Here is a 16,344-nt window from a genome sequence, read left to right on the forward strand (position 1 = left end):
AATTTTCTATAACTATGGACTTAGAAACATGAAATTAAGCATATATGGTCCTAAGTGAGTGAGAATTCTAGGGAGAGACTTTTTGGTACTTTTTCTTTATTCGATTGGTACTTTTTGTAATTTCTTCACCAATGAACCTAGAAACATTAAATAAAGCTTATATGGAACCGAGTGAGTGGGAAACCACAAGTGTGGGCTTTTTGGTCCTTTTTCTATATTCTAATGGTACTTTTTTGAATTTTCTATAACAATGGACTTAGAGACATGAAATTAAGCATATATGGTCCTAAGTGAGTGAGAATTCTAGGGGGAGACTTTTTGGTACTTTTTCTTTATTCGAATGGTACTTTTTGTAATTTCTTCACCAATGAACATAAAAACATGAAATTAAGACCGGAGTGAGTGGGAATCTACAAGTGACTGCTTTTTGGTACTTTTTCTATATTCGAATGGTACTTTTTGAATTTTCTGTAATAATGGACATAGAAATATGAAGTTAAGCATATATGGTTCTAAGTGAGTGAGAATCCTAGGGGGAGACTTTTTGGTACTTTTTGTTTATTCTAATAGTACTTTTTTGAATTTTCTATAACAATGAACTTAGAAACATGAAATTAAGCATATATGGTCCTAAGTAAGTGAGAATTCTATGGGGAGACTTTGTGGTACTTTTTCTTTATTCGATTGGTACTTTTTGTAATTTCTTCACCAATGAACCTAGAAGCATGAAATAAAGCTTATATGGAACTGAGTGAGTGGGAAACTACAAGTGGGTGCTTTTTGGTACTTTTTCTATATTCTAATGGTACTTTTTGAATTTTCTATAATATAATGGACCTAAATATGAAACTAAGCGTATATGGTCCTAAGTGATTGAAAATTCAAGCGGATACCTCATGGTACCTTTTGTTTATTCTAATGGTACTTTTTTTAATTTTCTATAACAATGGACTTAAAAACATGAAATTAAGCATACATGGTCCTAAGTGAGTTAGAATTCTAGGGGAGACTTTTTGGTACTTTTTCTTTATTCGAATGGTACTTTTTGTAATTTCTTCACCAATGAACCTAGAAACATGAAATAAAGCTTATATATAAACCGAGTGAGTGGAAAACCACAAGTGTGGGTTTTTTGGTACTTTTTCTATATTCTAATGGTACTTTTTTGAATTTTCTATAACTATGGACTTAGAGACATGAAATTAAGCATATATGGTCCTAAGTGAGTGAGAATTCTAGGGGGAGACTTTTTGGTACTTTTTCTTTATTCGAATGGTACTTTTTGTAATTTCTTCACCAATGAACATAAAAACATGAAATTAAGACCGGAGTGAGTGGGAATCTACAAGTGACTGCTTTTTGGTACTTTTTCTATATTCGAATGGTACTTTTTGAATTTTCTGTAATAATGGACATAGAAATATGAAGTTAAGCATATATGGTCCTAAGTGAGTGAGAATTCTAGGGGGAGACTTTTTGGTACTTTTTGTTTATTCTAATAGTACTTTTTTGAATTTTCTATAACAATGAACTTAGAAACATGAAATTAAGCATATATGGTCCTAAGTAAGTGAGAATTCTATGGGGAGACTTTGTGGTACTTTTTCTTTATTCGATTGGTACTTTTTGTAATTTCTTCACCAATGAACCTAGAAGCATGAAATAAAGCTTATATGGAACTGAGTGAGTGGGAAACTACAAGTGGGTGCTTTTTGGTACTTTTTCTATATTCTAATGGTACTTTTTGAATTTTCTATAATATAATGGACCTAAATATGAAACTAAGCGTATATGGTCCTAAGTGATTGAAAATTCAAGCGGATACCTCATGGTACCTTTTGTTTATTCTAATGGTACTTTTTTTAATTTTCTATAACAATGGACTTAAAAACATGAAATTAAGCATACATGGTCCTAAGTGAGTTAGAATTCTAGGGGAGACTTTTTGGTACTTTTTCTTTATTCGAATGGTACTTTTTGTAATTTCTTCACCAATGAACCTTGAAATATAAAATAAAGGTTATATGGACCAGAGTGAGTGGGAATCCGCAAGTGGCTGCTTTTTGGTACTTTTTCTATATTCTAATGGTACTTTTTTTAATTTTCTATAACAATGGACTTATAAACATGAAATTAAACATATATGGTCCTAAGTGAGTGAGAATTCTAAGGGGAGACTTTTTGGTACTTTTTCTTTATTCGAATGGTACTTTTTGTAATTTCTTCACCAATGAACCTAGAATCATGAAATAAAGCTTATATGAACCCGAGTGACTGGAAAACCACAAGTGTATACTTTTTAGTACTCAAGTGGGTGCTTTTTGGTACTTTTTCTATATTCTACTGGTACTTTTTGAATTTTCTATACATAATGGACCTAGAAATATGAAATTAAGCGTATATGGTCCTAAGTGATTGAAAATTCAAGCGGATACCTCATGGTACCTTTTGTTTATTCTAATAGTACTTTTTTTTAATTTTCTATAGCAATGGACTTAAAAACATGAAATTAAGCATACATGGTCCTAAGTGAGTTAGAATTCTAGGGGAGACTTTTTGGTACTTTTTCTTTATTGGAATGGTACTTTTTGTAATTTCTACACCAATGAACCTAAAGCCATGAAATTAAGCTTATATGGACCCGAGTGAGTGGGAAACCACAAGTGGGGGATTTTTGGTACTTTTTATATATTCTAATGGTACTTTTTTGAATTTCCTATAATAATGGACCTAGACTTTCCAAAAAATCGAAGAATTTCAAAACCTCGGTTTCGGTTTTAAAAAATTAAAAACCGATCGGTTTCGGTTTTGTGATAATTTATTAAATCTTAAGTATTATATTAACAAAATTAGTTGATAATATAGGAAATGATATACAAATCTAAAATTCAAGCTTGACGGGTTATGGTTTAGTGAATGCGAATTTAAAAGTGATAATCAATGGTACTATTTCCTTATTGCAATGGTACTTTTTGAATATTTTATAATAATAAACATAAAAATTTAAAATTAGGAACACATTTTGCATTTTCTATAATAATTGACCCAGAAATATGAAATTAGACATTTACAATTAGTTTCACAAAGTGAGACTTGATAGTACTATTTCTTTCTTCTAATTGGGGTGGCGAAGCGCACCGGGTCAGCTAGTTTTCAATAATTTCTTCATTGGAGTAGCTACCCAGCAAAAACTTCGCTTACAAAGCTACAAGTAATGTCTTTTTTAATAACTAACTTTTTAAGTAGTAAAGTCTAAAAAAGAAAATAAACAAACAAAACAAAAAAAACTGTTACCTTTTTTCAATTTGCCGATTTTTTTATTGCATGTTTATTTTTAGAAAAACAGAAAATAATATTGTATTACTGTGTGAAAACCATTATTTGACGCACAATAAAATAAATAAGCAGTGGTGTCACAGAATATACAGAAGTGTCAAATTTGACGTTTAAAAAACGCCAAATCAGGGCAGTTCTCATAAAAAGAGATAGCAATATATTTTGTACTACAATATCAGTGATGTGTTAAAGCAAAACGCTATATACAACACGAATTTGGTAGACAAAGAAATGTGAACAAAACAAACAAATAAATTTGTAAGACAATTTTTTCGTAGTCTGTGGCACAAAATTTTTAAATTAAAAATGTGTGAATTGTTTACGTGTAAATTTAAATGAAACAAAATTCTTGGTTGTTTTTTACATTTGCAAAATAAAACTCCACATGTACAATGGCAATTAAAAGTGAAATATTACAAAAATAAATGATTGCATCAAACTAAATCGCAAAGAAATTGAATTATTGCGGCAGAAAATTAAGACTAAAACAAAATGAAAAGGGCAGTTACTAACAAGTAAGAGTGCTATATTCGGCTGTGCCGAATCTTATATACCCTTCACCAAATTATACTTCAAAATTTTAAATATTTTCAGGTAAACAAAATTTAATTTTTTTACCAGTTGTTTTTTGAATTTTTTGGAAAAAAAAATTTTTCGATTGTTATTTAAAATTTTTTTTTTTAAATTTAAAAAAATTTTTTTTTTTCAAATTTTAAAATTTAAAAAATTTTTTTTTTGTTTTTTCAATTTTTTTTTTTTTAAAAAAATTCGGGTTCAAAATTTTTTTTCCCGATTTTGACCCATTGTAGGTCCAACTTACTATGGTCTTATATACGTCGTTTCAAATGTCTTTGAAATATCTATCATTAGATATCCATATTGTCTATATAATGTCTTAGTAATCCAGATATATGTAGGTAAAAAAATAGGTCAAAAATCGAGGTTGTCTTGGTTTTTTCCTCATATCTCAGCCATTTGTGGACCGATTTTGCTGATTTTAAATAGCAAAATTCTCGAAAGCATGTCTGACAGAATTATTGAAGATTTGGATCTCGAAGATATCTGGGGTCTTCAGAAAACTGATTTCAACAGACAGACAGACAGACGGACAGACAGACAGACAGACAGACGGACATGGCTTAATCGACTCCGCTATCTATAAGGATCCAGAATATATATACTTTATAGGGTCGGAAATGAAAAATGTAGAAATTACAAACGGAATGACAAACTTATATATACCCTTCTCACGAAGCTGAAGGGTATAAAAATGAAACAAATATAGAACTATATTATTTTCTGTCTCGTGACGCCTCTGTATACTTTGTGGTGGTGTAGTGAGTACAAACGGATAGTTGTTAGTTCGACTCGTGGCTGCGACTTATTTTTTTTTTGTTTGTAAATACAAAAATCTATAAATAACTCTACTAACAAAACAACTTATTTCCGGCCAAAATATAAAGGATTACTTTTGGGACATCGCGAACAAAAATAAGTACTTTTTTCAGTAGAATAGTAAGTAGTCTTATCGTCAAATTCCCCTTATTTTTCAGCTTATTTGTAAGCTAAGTTTTTGCTGGGTAAGTATTGTTTGTAATGTTTATTAATATTTACTATTGTTGTGTTCACGTATAATCTGTAATAATCACCCCTATCGCGAATCATTATTTCACATGAAATATGTTCCCATTTCCCATTTTTCGTTCATAAACTTTGTTCATGTGAAAAAATTTCCCATGTTGTGAAATTTTTAGATGAAATTTTGTAAACAATAAACAGCTGCTACGAACGAAAATCAACTATTGTAAATGAAAAGTTTAGGAGAATATCAAGATAGCAATTTTCCCTTCGAGGGAAATGGATATTTCATGGGAACATAAATTTCACATGTTTTTCACGATAGGGGTGAATTTGTAAAAATTATCACTGTAAGTTACGGGGTTCCGTTCGTTAACTTGTAATGAGAGAGCAAGAGAGTGTTAAAGGAGACAGTTTGTAGATAGAGAACATGATATTTTTTGTCCAGTAAAAAATACACAGAAACAAATTACGACAAATCAATTGTCATATTAATTACTATATTCGCCAATTTTTATACCCTTCACCTTCGTGAGAAGGGTATATATAAGTTTGTCATTCCGTTTGTAATTTCCACAATATAATTTTCCGACCCTATAAAGTATATATATTCTGAATCCTTATAGATAGCGGAGTCGATTAAGCCATGTCCGTCTGTCTGTCCGTCTGTTAGCTGAAATCAATTTTCTGAAGACCCCAGACCGGGATCCAAATCTTCAATAATTCTGTAAGACATGCTTTCGGGAAGTTTGCTATTTAAAATCAGCAAAATCCGGAGATATGAGCAAAAATCCGAGACAACCTCTGAAAATTTCATCGAAAAAAGTCAATTTATTGCATGCTTTGACAAAAAAGCTTTGCGTATTTTGTTTTTGTTTTTTTTTTGTTGTTGTTTTTTATACAACAAAACGTATGTTTGGATATGTGTTCAGCGCTGCCAACTTTGACGATTTATCGTCATTTTGACGATTTTTTAAATCAAATTTATTAAAATGACGATTGACGATTTTTCACTTTTCCCGCGAACAAAAAATACGATTTTTTAAAAGCAAAACATATGGTAACCTTTTTTTCCTAAAATTAAAATATTGTAAGTCCCCTTTTGCAATGTACAAATTGAAAGGCAGACAGCGTCCAATTTTATATTGAATTGGTTTCACAAATTTTAAAACGTTTTGATTTTGACGATAAACTTTTAGAAGGATTAAACTCCATTGAACAAAAAAAATTATTCAATTTTCCAATTGGCCAAACTTATTCCAAATTTATTAAATGGAAAAGAACTTGATAATGAAGTTCGAGAATTACATAATATGAAATTCACCGAACTCCAAACATTGGAAAAATATTTCTATTTTAAAGCGAGTCAATAATGCAAAAGCCTTCCCAATTTTAACACAATTTGTTTCGAGTTTAATGGCACCACCACATTCTTCGGCCAACCTTGAAAGAATTTTTAATATTGTAAATTTAAATAAAATAAAAATCAGAAATGCTTTGTTGGATTCTTCAACATTACAAGGAATATTGTTTTCAAAGGGTTATCTTAAGTTAAATAATTCTCAGTGTTTTAATATAGCAATTAAAAATGACTTAGTAAAGTCACATAATACCAAAATTAAATTAATTATTTTTTTTTATTAAATAATAACTTTATTAACATGTAAATAAAATAAAAATATTTAAAAAGTTAATAAAAAAATGTTTTTGGTATTTTTAACGTATTTTTGTCTTGCCGATTTCTTGACAATATTTTTCTTTTTAACTTGACGATTTTGACGATTTTTTTTTTAAAAATTTACGATTTCTCCAAAAAAAGGTTGGCAGCACTGTATGTGTTGGTTTTATACCATGTTCACACGACGGCTTTATTCGTCATTCACGCTCTCATTCGTCATTCAACCCCCAATTACGAACTGAATTACTTGATTCGCCATACAAAATTTCAAGTGCGAATTACCTTGTTCGTACGTAATTCAGTTTGAATTACCTTATGAATTACGAACGAATGACTGCCATCTCTAATTTTTATCGACTATTTATGTATCAAAATCAGCTGTCCAAACAAAAATGTCAAAACAAAATAAAGAAAAAGATTTTTGTATTAAATAAATAAATTAAAAGAAAAAAAGTCTGATTAAAGTTAAATTCATTTGTAGAAATAGCAGCTCTGCCATTCTTTCAGTCCACACCTCTAATAAAGCCCGCTCGCTGCCCTCGTCACACTTGCTTGCACTTTTTCTTTTTTCTAATAATGAAAATAATAATTAAATTATATTTGTTTAATTAATAATGCTACAATTTTATGTTTTTACTTACCTTTTTTATCCAAATTACAAATTTAAAATTCGCACCAAACAAACAAAAAAACAAAACATGTAAACAGAAGAAAAAAAAACAAGAAGAAGAAATAAATAAATGTCAAACTGAATTACGAATGTTGTCGTGTAAACAGGTTGATTCGCAATCTTAATTCAAAACGCGAATTAAGTAATTCAGACTGCCGTGGAAACATGGCATTATTGCTTTGCGTATTTTGTTTTTTGGTGTTTTGTTTCGTTTGTAACTACTACAATTTTTAAAAGTGTTCTTGATATGTTTAGGATGCTGTACGCTGAAAGTGGGCAATATACATACATACAGTCAGCGTCTAAAGAAAGTGTACAACTTGCTTTTACATTTAAAACATTTTATTTACATATTAAAAAACTATTTGTTCACCAGTTCTAGTATATTTAACAAAACATTTAATTGTTCTCTTGCAATATATAAACAAAAAACTAAACTAGTTCAACTGCAACAAAAACAGTAACAACAAAACCAAAAATACTCCATTTTTAACGCGTCAAAAGAAAGTGTACAGTTTAGGGAAATTAGAAGAAAAAACGTGTTTAGTATTTTATTTGACATCTTTTGGGTTTTAAAACAGTTTCAAGCCTCCTTGGCATTGTTTCTACCAATTTTGAGGTCACCGATGTTGGGATGTTGAACCACTCTTCCTGCAGAATTTCATGTAGAGAGTCATTGCTGGTAATATTTCATTTTCTGATCTGTCTGTCCAAATGCTACCGCAGATGTTCATTGGGATTAATGTTCGGTGACTGTGGGGGTTGTTCCAGTTGTTTCGGTGTATGATACAACAACCATTCTTTAACAAGTTAAGAAGTATGCTTCGGATAGTTGTCCTGTTGGAAGATCCAGGTTCGGTCTAGATTTAATTTTCTAATGATGGGTTCCATATTTTCTATAAGAATGTTTAGGTAATCGGTTTTGCTCATCAAACTATCAATAAATATGAGTTTGCCCATGCCACTTGCCGCCATACACCCCCACACCATCACCTAACCACCACAATGCTTTACAGTGGATAGTACATTTTTTGGTCGAACTCTTGATTTTTGCTTCTCCAAATTTTACTCCTTTTTTATATCCGAAAATCTCAAACTTGCTTTCGTCCGTAAACAGCACATTATTCCAAAACAATTTTCTTGGTTTTTATACCTGTTTGCGAATTCTCGAAGTCGCTCTTTATTTCGTTTGGAAATGTGGGGTTATTCTCTCGGAACTCCACCATATAGAGCATTTGGGTGTAGCGCTCGGCGAACCGTACTGTTACTAACTCTCACTCCAGACGAATCTGTTAATTCTTCGCATAATTTTACTGCACTTACTGTGAATATTTTCTTCACTGTTCTCACAATCGATCGTATTTCAAGGTTGTTAAGGCGTTTTGGTGTTCCGGCACGTTGCTGATCTTCTAAAATTCTAAATTTTTTTGTTTGTCTATAATTTTTTTTACAGTATTATGGCTTCTTCCTATTATAGAGGAGATTTCACATGACGATTTGCCTACATTTTTAAATTTTATGACTTACATTCTTGTTTCAATTGCAGTTTGTTTTCCCATTTTGGTTTTAAAGTTCTCGCGATCAAACAAGAAAAGCTACTATCTTAAAATCTCATGAGACTAGCAGCAAGATCCACAAAAAATTATAATCTAGGCAAAAATAAAGAATAACAATATATTTTTTTATGTAGCTAGAAAAATCTTATTGCAATTCTAAATGTGTACACTTTCTTTTGACGCGTTAAAAATGGAGTATTTTTGGTTTTGTTGTTACTGTTTTTGTTGCAGTTGAAATAGTTTAGTTTTTTGTTTATATATTGCAAGAGAACAATTAAGTGTTTTGTTAAATATACTAGAACTGGAGAAAAAATTGTTTTTTAATATGTAAATAAAACGTTTTAAATGTAAAAACAAGTTGTACACTTTCTTTTGACGCTGACTGTATATACTAATTATTATAAAAAATAATAATGCATCCACAACAAAGGTGAAGGGTATATAAGATTCGGCATACCCGAATATAGCACTCTTACTTGTTATACCCTTCACCATGAGTGGCAAGGGTATATATAAGTTTGTCATTCCGTTTGTAATTTCTAGTGTCCCAAACGTATTATCTTGAAGTTGAAACTCAGCGAATATGATATCGCTTTCTTATCGTAATAGTGTCACAGTGCGGGAGAAAACGTGCCACGCATATGATACCTACCAATTCTATCCATTTAGTGTATTATTATTATATCTACATTTATGTCTAAAAAGTGTCCATAGAGAAGATAATGTTTCCAATTCTGCTTCTTGCATTAAAATGGAAATATTTTATTGCATTCCAGTTATGAAAACACTATACATATACGTATTTACATTAAAAATAAATAAAATAATGATATAACTTAACTTAATACGACTTTAATTAAAAATTAGAGTATAAAAAATTATATAATATATGTTTCACTAATTAATTGGAATACGTATTTACATTTTTTTAAAAAAAATCACTAGTTATTGCACTAACTCTAAAAAAAATAACCTTTAAAAAAACTTTATTTATTGGTACACTTTTAACAAACACTTCAATTACAAATATAATTTAAATTAATCACTAATTATTTAATAAAACTTTATTTATCACTATTTAAATTGAACTTAAGTTAAAACACACACTTTTTATTTAACACAACCGATGATTTTAAAATTCATAAATATACTGAGTATTGTCATGTTCTTCTTCTTTCTTTTAAAATGTAAACAGTAAAAAGTCGGTATTAATGTAATTTGTTATTGTAAAATTTGTCACTAACCAAAAATAATATTATTTTGTATTTTAATATTATCTATTAAGTTAATTTTTAGGGATCTTTGTTTGTAACTAAAATGTACTTTAAGATGAACATAATTCGATAGTAATGTAATTTGTTTTTTATATGCTGAGTAACATTTTTGCGACACAAAAGAGACACATTTTAGTATACATATCGAAAATATAACTTCCAATTGCTGGCAGGGACATTGAGTATATTCACCAATTCTATTTTGTTTCTTTGTAAATCTTATTCTCTAACAAAATAGACAGAGTTGTTTATAATGAGTTCTCATATGAGCTACTCTATCATACGTAAACAATACAAACACCCAACAAAAAAATTGTAGAATGTTGTTGTTGGGTAGAATCTACAATGTGGAATCCCTGCCAGCAATTGGAAGTTATATTTTCGATATGTATACTAAAATGTGTCTCTTTTGTGTCGCAAAAATGTTAGTCAGCATATGAAAAAACATTTTACAAAAACAAATTACATTACTATCGAATTATGCTCATCTTAATGTACATTATAGTTATAAACAAAGATCCCTAAAAATTAACTTAATAGATAATATTAAAAAGTACATTATGATACAAAAACGATCCATTTTGGTATACAAAGGAATATAATTTTTGGTTAGTAACAAATTTTACAATAGCAAATTACAGTAGTATCAACTTTTTACTGTTTACATTTTAAAAGAAAGAAGAAGAACATGACAATACTCAGTATATTTATGAATTTTAAAATCATTGGTTGTGTTAAATAAAGTGTGTGTTTTTAACTAAATATAATTTATAAGTGATAAATTTAAATTGAATTTGTAATTGAAGTGTATGTTAAAAGTGTAAATAAAGTGTCAATAAATAAAGTTTTTTTACAAAAGTGTAGAGTTAGTACAATAACTAGTGAATTTTTTAAACAAGGTAAATACGAAATTGGAATTAATTAGTGAAACTTATTTTATATACTTTTTTATGTTCTAATTGAAGTCATGTTAAGTTATATCATTATTTTATTTATATCACTATGCACGAAATTGACACTTTTTTTTGTCAAGAGGGGCACCCAGCGGCTTAAACTAATTCGGGTACGCTGAATTCAGTGGTGCTAACCGTTTTTTTAGGTTAGCTTGTATTTTCGAGATATACCGTTATTTCGAAAATGGAGGAGGTTGCACAACATATATTCGCGTAACTCAAAAACGGTTTAGTTTATTGAATAAACTGAAAAAACCGAAATTCCCCAACGACCTGTACTCTGCGCACAAGGTTTACATGGACAGCCAGCCAGTCAGCCGACCAGACGGACGGACATCGTTTAATCGACTCAGAAAGTGATTCTAAGTCGATCGGTATACTTTAAGGTGGGTGTTAGACTAATATTTTTGGGCGTTACAAACATCTGCATCCCCCGCCACTATGGTGGTGTAGGGTATAAATATGTTTAAAGCAGAGACATAACTGTTATAAGAAATATCTAAAAAAATTTAGCCATAACTGTTATATTGTAGAAATAAATTTTTGTTTCTTTAAATAATAGTTATTCTCAATGAAAATAAGTTTTGCTTTTCAATAAGTGTTATTCATAATAAATATTTTTTTTCGTTGCTCATAACTTTTATTTTTGATTTTTATGTTTTTACATTGCCTTATAAGAGTTATTCAAAATAAATATTTTTTTACGTTACTCATAACTTTTATTTTCGATTTATATTTTTTTACGTTGCCTAATAAGAGTTATTTATAATAAATATTTTTTTTCGTTACTCATAACTTTTATTTTCGATTTAACTTCACCTGAAGTATCTCCACTTCAACCAATATCCGATTTTCTGATTGACGAATAGAAGGATACTTTTGCAATTTTTAATGAAATTGGTTCATATTGTCTATGCACTGCCGGCTAAACGGCTTTCTGTTGAAAGAGCATTTTCTGCTTTGCGTATTTTGTTGACTGAGAAATGGTGCTAAAACATTGAGTTCACTGTTAAGTGCGAATGGTATTGCATCATTGCAAATGCAAAATTGTAAATGTTTTTGTATGTATTTTGTTATTGGATTACGGTAAAGTTTTGCATTTGCAATGATGCTAGACCATTCGCACTTAACAGTGAATACCGCTATTGATTGTGAAACAAAATTCTTCATAATTAAAAAACACTCAATAAAAAACATCAATCTCATACCAAGCTTATTTTTTGCGACTTTAAAGGATAAATTCAATGTATGTACTAATGAAATGCAACCAAGGAGGCGAAAGAAACTTCTTTTGAGTTATGAGCAACGAAAAAAATATATTCTTTAGAATAACTCTTATTAGGCAACTTAAAAACATACAAATTGAAAAAAAAAGTTATGAGCAACGTAAAAAAATATAAATCGAAAATAAAAGTTATGAGCAACGTAAAAAAATATATATTATGAATAACACTTATTAGGCAACGTAAAAAATATAAATCGAAAATAAAAGTTATGAGCAACGAAAAAAAATATTTATTATGAATAACTCTTATTTGAAAACGTAAAAATTATTCATTGATTTATGCCTAACTTTTTCAGTCTCAAAAAATTTAATAACAGTTATTTTTGGTCTCTGGTTTAAAGCATATGGTTGCAAATGTAAACAAAATTAAAAAGTTGAAAAATGAAGTAAAATATCACAAAACAAACGTTTTAAATTGATTTATAATAAAATATAACATATTTTTACAAATTGTTGCTAGCGTACTTTTTTTGGTTATTTTTCAGATTGAGAGTAATTCATTTTTACTCTCTAAAACTGTGGTGCTCAAACACATACCACAAAGCTTTGGTTGTGTTGGTAAAACAGCGGAGAATAAAAACAACAACAACACCACAACTGATTTGATTTTGTTCTCTGAGATGAAAACAAAGCAACAAACACATGATCATTATAAGACAACCAGTGTTGCCATACATTTTTTGAAGAAAACTTTTTATTTCTAAAAAAAAACTTTTTTTTCAACAAAAAAACTTTTTTTAACTACATACATACTAAAATTACAAAACCCAATTCGTACATATAATTAGACTGAGATAATTTATGTGAATTTAGTGGTGAAGACACTTCAGCTCCTAAATAAATCAATTACCATATTTAGTAAATGAATTTGGGAACATCATTTTGAAATAAACGGTTCAACTTATTGATATCATAAATTTACAATTTTCCAAAAAACTTTTTTTTAAAAAAATAAAACTTTTTGCATCTCAAAAACCTTGCAAAAAAAGGGAAAACTTGACATATGGTAACACTCTAGACAACACACAAGTAAGCTTATAGTGTATGTGTATCAAAGTAACGTCAGCAGAATTTGCTTGCCCTATCTCCCGTGCTAGGAAATTGTGATATTGAGCGACACTGCTCTAAAATAATGTTACTGGATATTTTTTACTGCATAGTACGCGAACACACTTTATAACGCCACTGGTTTTTGTCTCTTAAAAAAATTACTTTAAAATTTGGGAATTTTGTTATAATTGTTCTTGATAATAATAATATTGATTTGTAACTAATAAGTGATGATGTTGTTTGACAAAATTTTAGTTAAATTAGTGCATTAAAGGTCATTGAACTTCTTACAAAATATGTTTCTATCAATATGGTAGTTTTAAATATTTAGACTTGATTGATTGCGAAAAATGAAAATGTGTGAGACATTTTAATGATTATTTTAGCTAAAATGTAATTTTTAATATTCAGGATATATGTCAGATAGGCAAGTCCTTCATTCGATTTTGCTGAAAATTTGTATTTTCCTTATCAATGCAAAAGGGTATGAGTGTACCAAATTTCATATGTCTACACAAGCTACTTTTGTTCATTCGTTATATTGGGACAAAGCATTGTGCATCGCACAGTGTTGTTAATTTTGAAATAGCGACCAAAAGTCTTTTTTTATTTTGCCGCCAAATTTTAATATTAAATACTCATATTAAAGTAATTAAGAGATTTAATCTCGTTAAAGTGCTATGGTCCTCTTTCGAAAATCACATTAATGAGCATATATCTCTTAAAAATGTTGGTATACACGAAAAATTCAACACAAATTACTTTCATATAGACATAAATCACATGACCTAATTTCATGGCGATCGGTCCATAATTAGTCATAGCTGCCATATAATGCCCTCTTCCGAAAATCTTTCACGAAAATAAATTATTGAAATTTAAAAGAAAAATGATTTTGCTCATTTTCTTAGTTTAAGGTATTGTTGGGCTTGACGGACCATACTTTCATACTTGTTATTATTATAATTCTTTACTACTACATATTATCATTATTTATTAAATTTTATTGGAAAATAAAATATTTCTTATAAAACTTTTCTAAAAAAATTCAACATTTTTCTTTAAATTTTTTTAATTATTCGACAAAAATATGGACTCAGAAAGGTTTTTATGTTATACAATACAATAAATAATAAATTTTTTGTTATAAATTTCATATGCAAATTGCAAACAAAAATTCTTACTTAAATTATGGCTAATAATTCTTCAGAAAATAACTATCACTTTTCTAGACATCATAACTACATTCCGCCACAAAAAAAAAATTCCGCCTATCAAAGAAAAAAAACCGCATTAAAAAATTCCGCCTGTGTCAAAAGTTATAGAGTTTTGGCCGCTATTTTTAAATTTGCCACACTGTGCGTCAGCCTTACAATCATAATTTATTTCAATAATTAGATTTATTAAATACATCATACTATTTTTATGTAGATATTGTTACGAAATTGTACTTGAATATAACGATTTTAACGGCTGATTTAAAGTTGCATAATGCTTTTAAAGTAGCAGTGCCTCTCAAACTGTAACATATCTGTGGGCATTATTAACATTGAATAAAAGCTTTGAATTGATCATTGATCAAAGTCACCAGAGATGGCGTGTGTATGTGAAAGCTCTAGATTTCGAACTTACGAGTTTGACAGTTAAAGAACATTGTAGAAAGTTCACCAGAGATTACGTGTGTATAAATAGTGGTCATGGTTGCAGTCGTGAGTTTAGTTTCAAGTGTGCTGTATTTTCAAGTGAATTCGTGTTCATCATAAACGTGTATAAACGGCTTTTATTTGCAATCAAAAGTATCCGGTTTATTTAAAGGAAATAAACAAAGGTTTTGAAAAGGTTAGAACGTAACAATATATTGAAATTAATTGTGATAAAAAAGTGCAATGTACAATTTTAATGTACGTATGTTGTGCCATAGTAACAAAAGTAGAAATTTAATAATAAATTAACCAATTCAATTTCTGAATTCAGTATTTAATTTACTTTTTATTAATTTTTTAATCGATGAAATACATTTTCCAGATGCTGAAATTCAAGAGTGGTATAAAGGATTCCTTAAAGATTGTCCAAGTGGGCACCTATCGGTGGAAGAGTTCAAAAAAATATATGGAAATTTTTTTCCCTATGGAGATGCAAGTAAGGTAAGAGTCAGTTTATATTGATTTATTTAAAAAGTTTATAATTTATACTAACCACTTTTCATCATGAAATTTTATATTTATCAAAGGCTTAACACGTAACAGTCCACAGCAGGGACGTTAAAGTTGGTACAATTGTACTTTTTTGTACATTTTGACCTTGTAAAGTACCGTGGTACTACCGCGATTCATTTGGTACAATTTAAAAATTGTTTCTCCTCTTTGAATTTTTAGTATAGCAAATGATTGAGTCCATTTCATTGCATATGGGTAATTCCATATCATCGTGTGGAATTTCTTTACAATACGTCATATTTAAACAAAAACAATCTTTGGATGATTTTATAATAAATAAAATTTAATATCGTACGTGACATACCGTACGTGACAGATTTTTCTCTTATAATAAAATAATATATATTCTGTAAATATATGTATACAAAAACTAAAAAAATTAATAGAAAATATACTTTGGGTTTCAATAAACAATAGTTTTAACCGCAATTTTAGCATAAATTAAAAAATTAAATATAGTCAGTTTAAACTAATATTTTTGCCAATAAAATGATGTAGTAAGCTCTAAATCAGGGATATCCAAAGCTAAAACTGATATAGTATTGGTTAGAGAAAGAGAGCTGCACTGAAAGAAAAGTTTAGTAAACTAAATAAAAGATGTCAATATTTTAAAGGCTTTATTTGTTAACAATAATCAAGGCAACAATCTTAACCAATTGTCTGCGATATAACATAGCTCATTAATTACGAGTTCGATATTAATAACATTGCTCGGAAAACACACCACTAAGAACAGCAGAAAACATTG

At 29.1% G+C, this 16,344-nt stretch overlaps 1 protein-coding gene across 1 annotated transcript in view; it reads left to right on the plus strand.

The window, feature by feature from the left end:
• Positions 1-16,344, plus strand: part of Nca (neurocalcin homolog) — a 705,950-nt gene that overhangs the window by 525,739 nt on the left and 163,867 nt on the right. Inside the window, exon 3 of the mRNA XM_065504608.1 lies at positions 15,406-15,524. Within this exon, the coding sequence (XP_065360680.1) occupies positions 15,406-15,524 (119 nt within the window). The remainder of the gene's footprint in view (positions 1-15,405; positions 15,525-16,344) is intronic.

This window comes from Calliphora vicina, chromosome 3, assembly GCF_958450345.1.
Source record: "Calliphora vicina chromosome 3, idCalVici1.1, whole genome shotgun sequence".
Lineage (NCBI taxonomy): Eukaryota > Metazoa > Arthropoda > Insecta > Diptera > Calliphoridae > Calliphora > Calliphora vicina.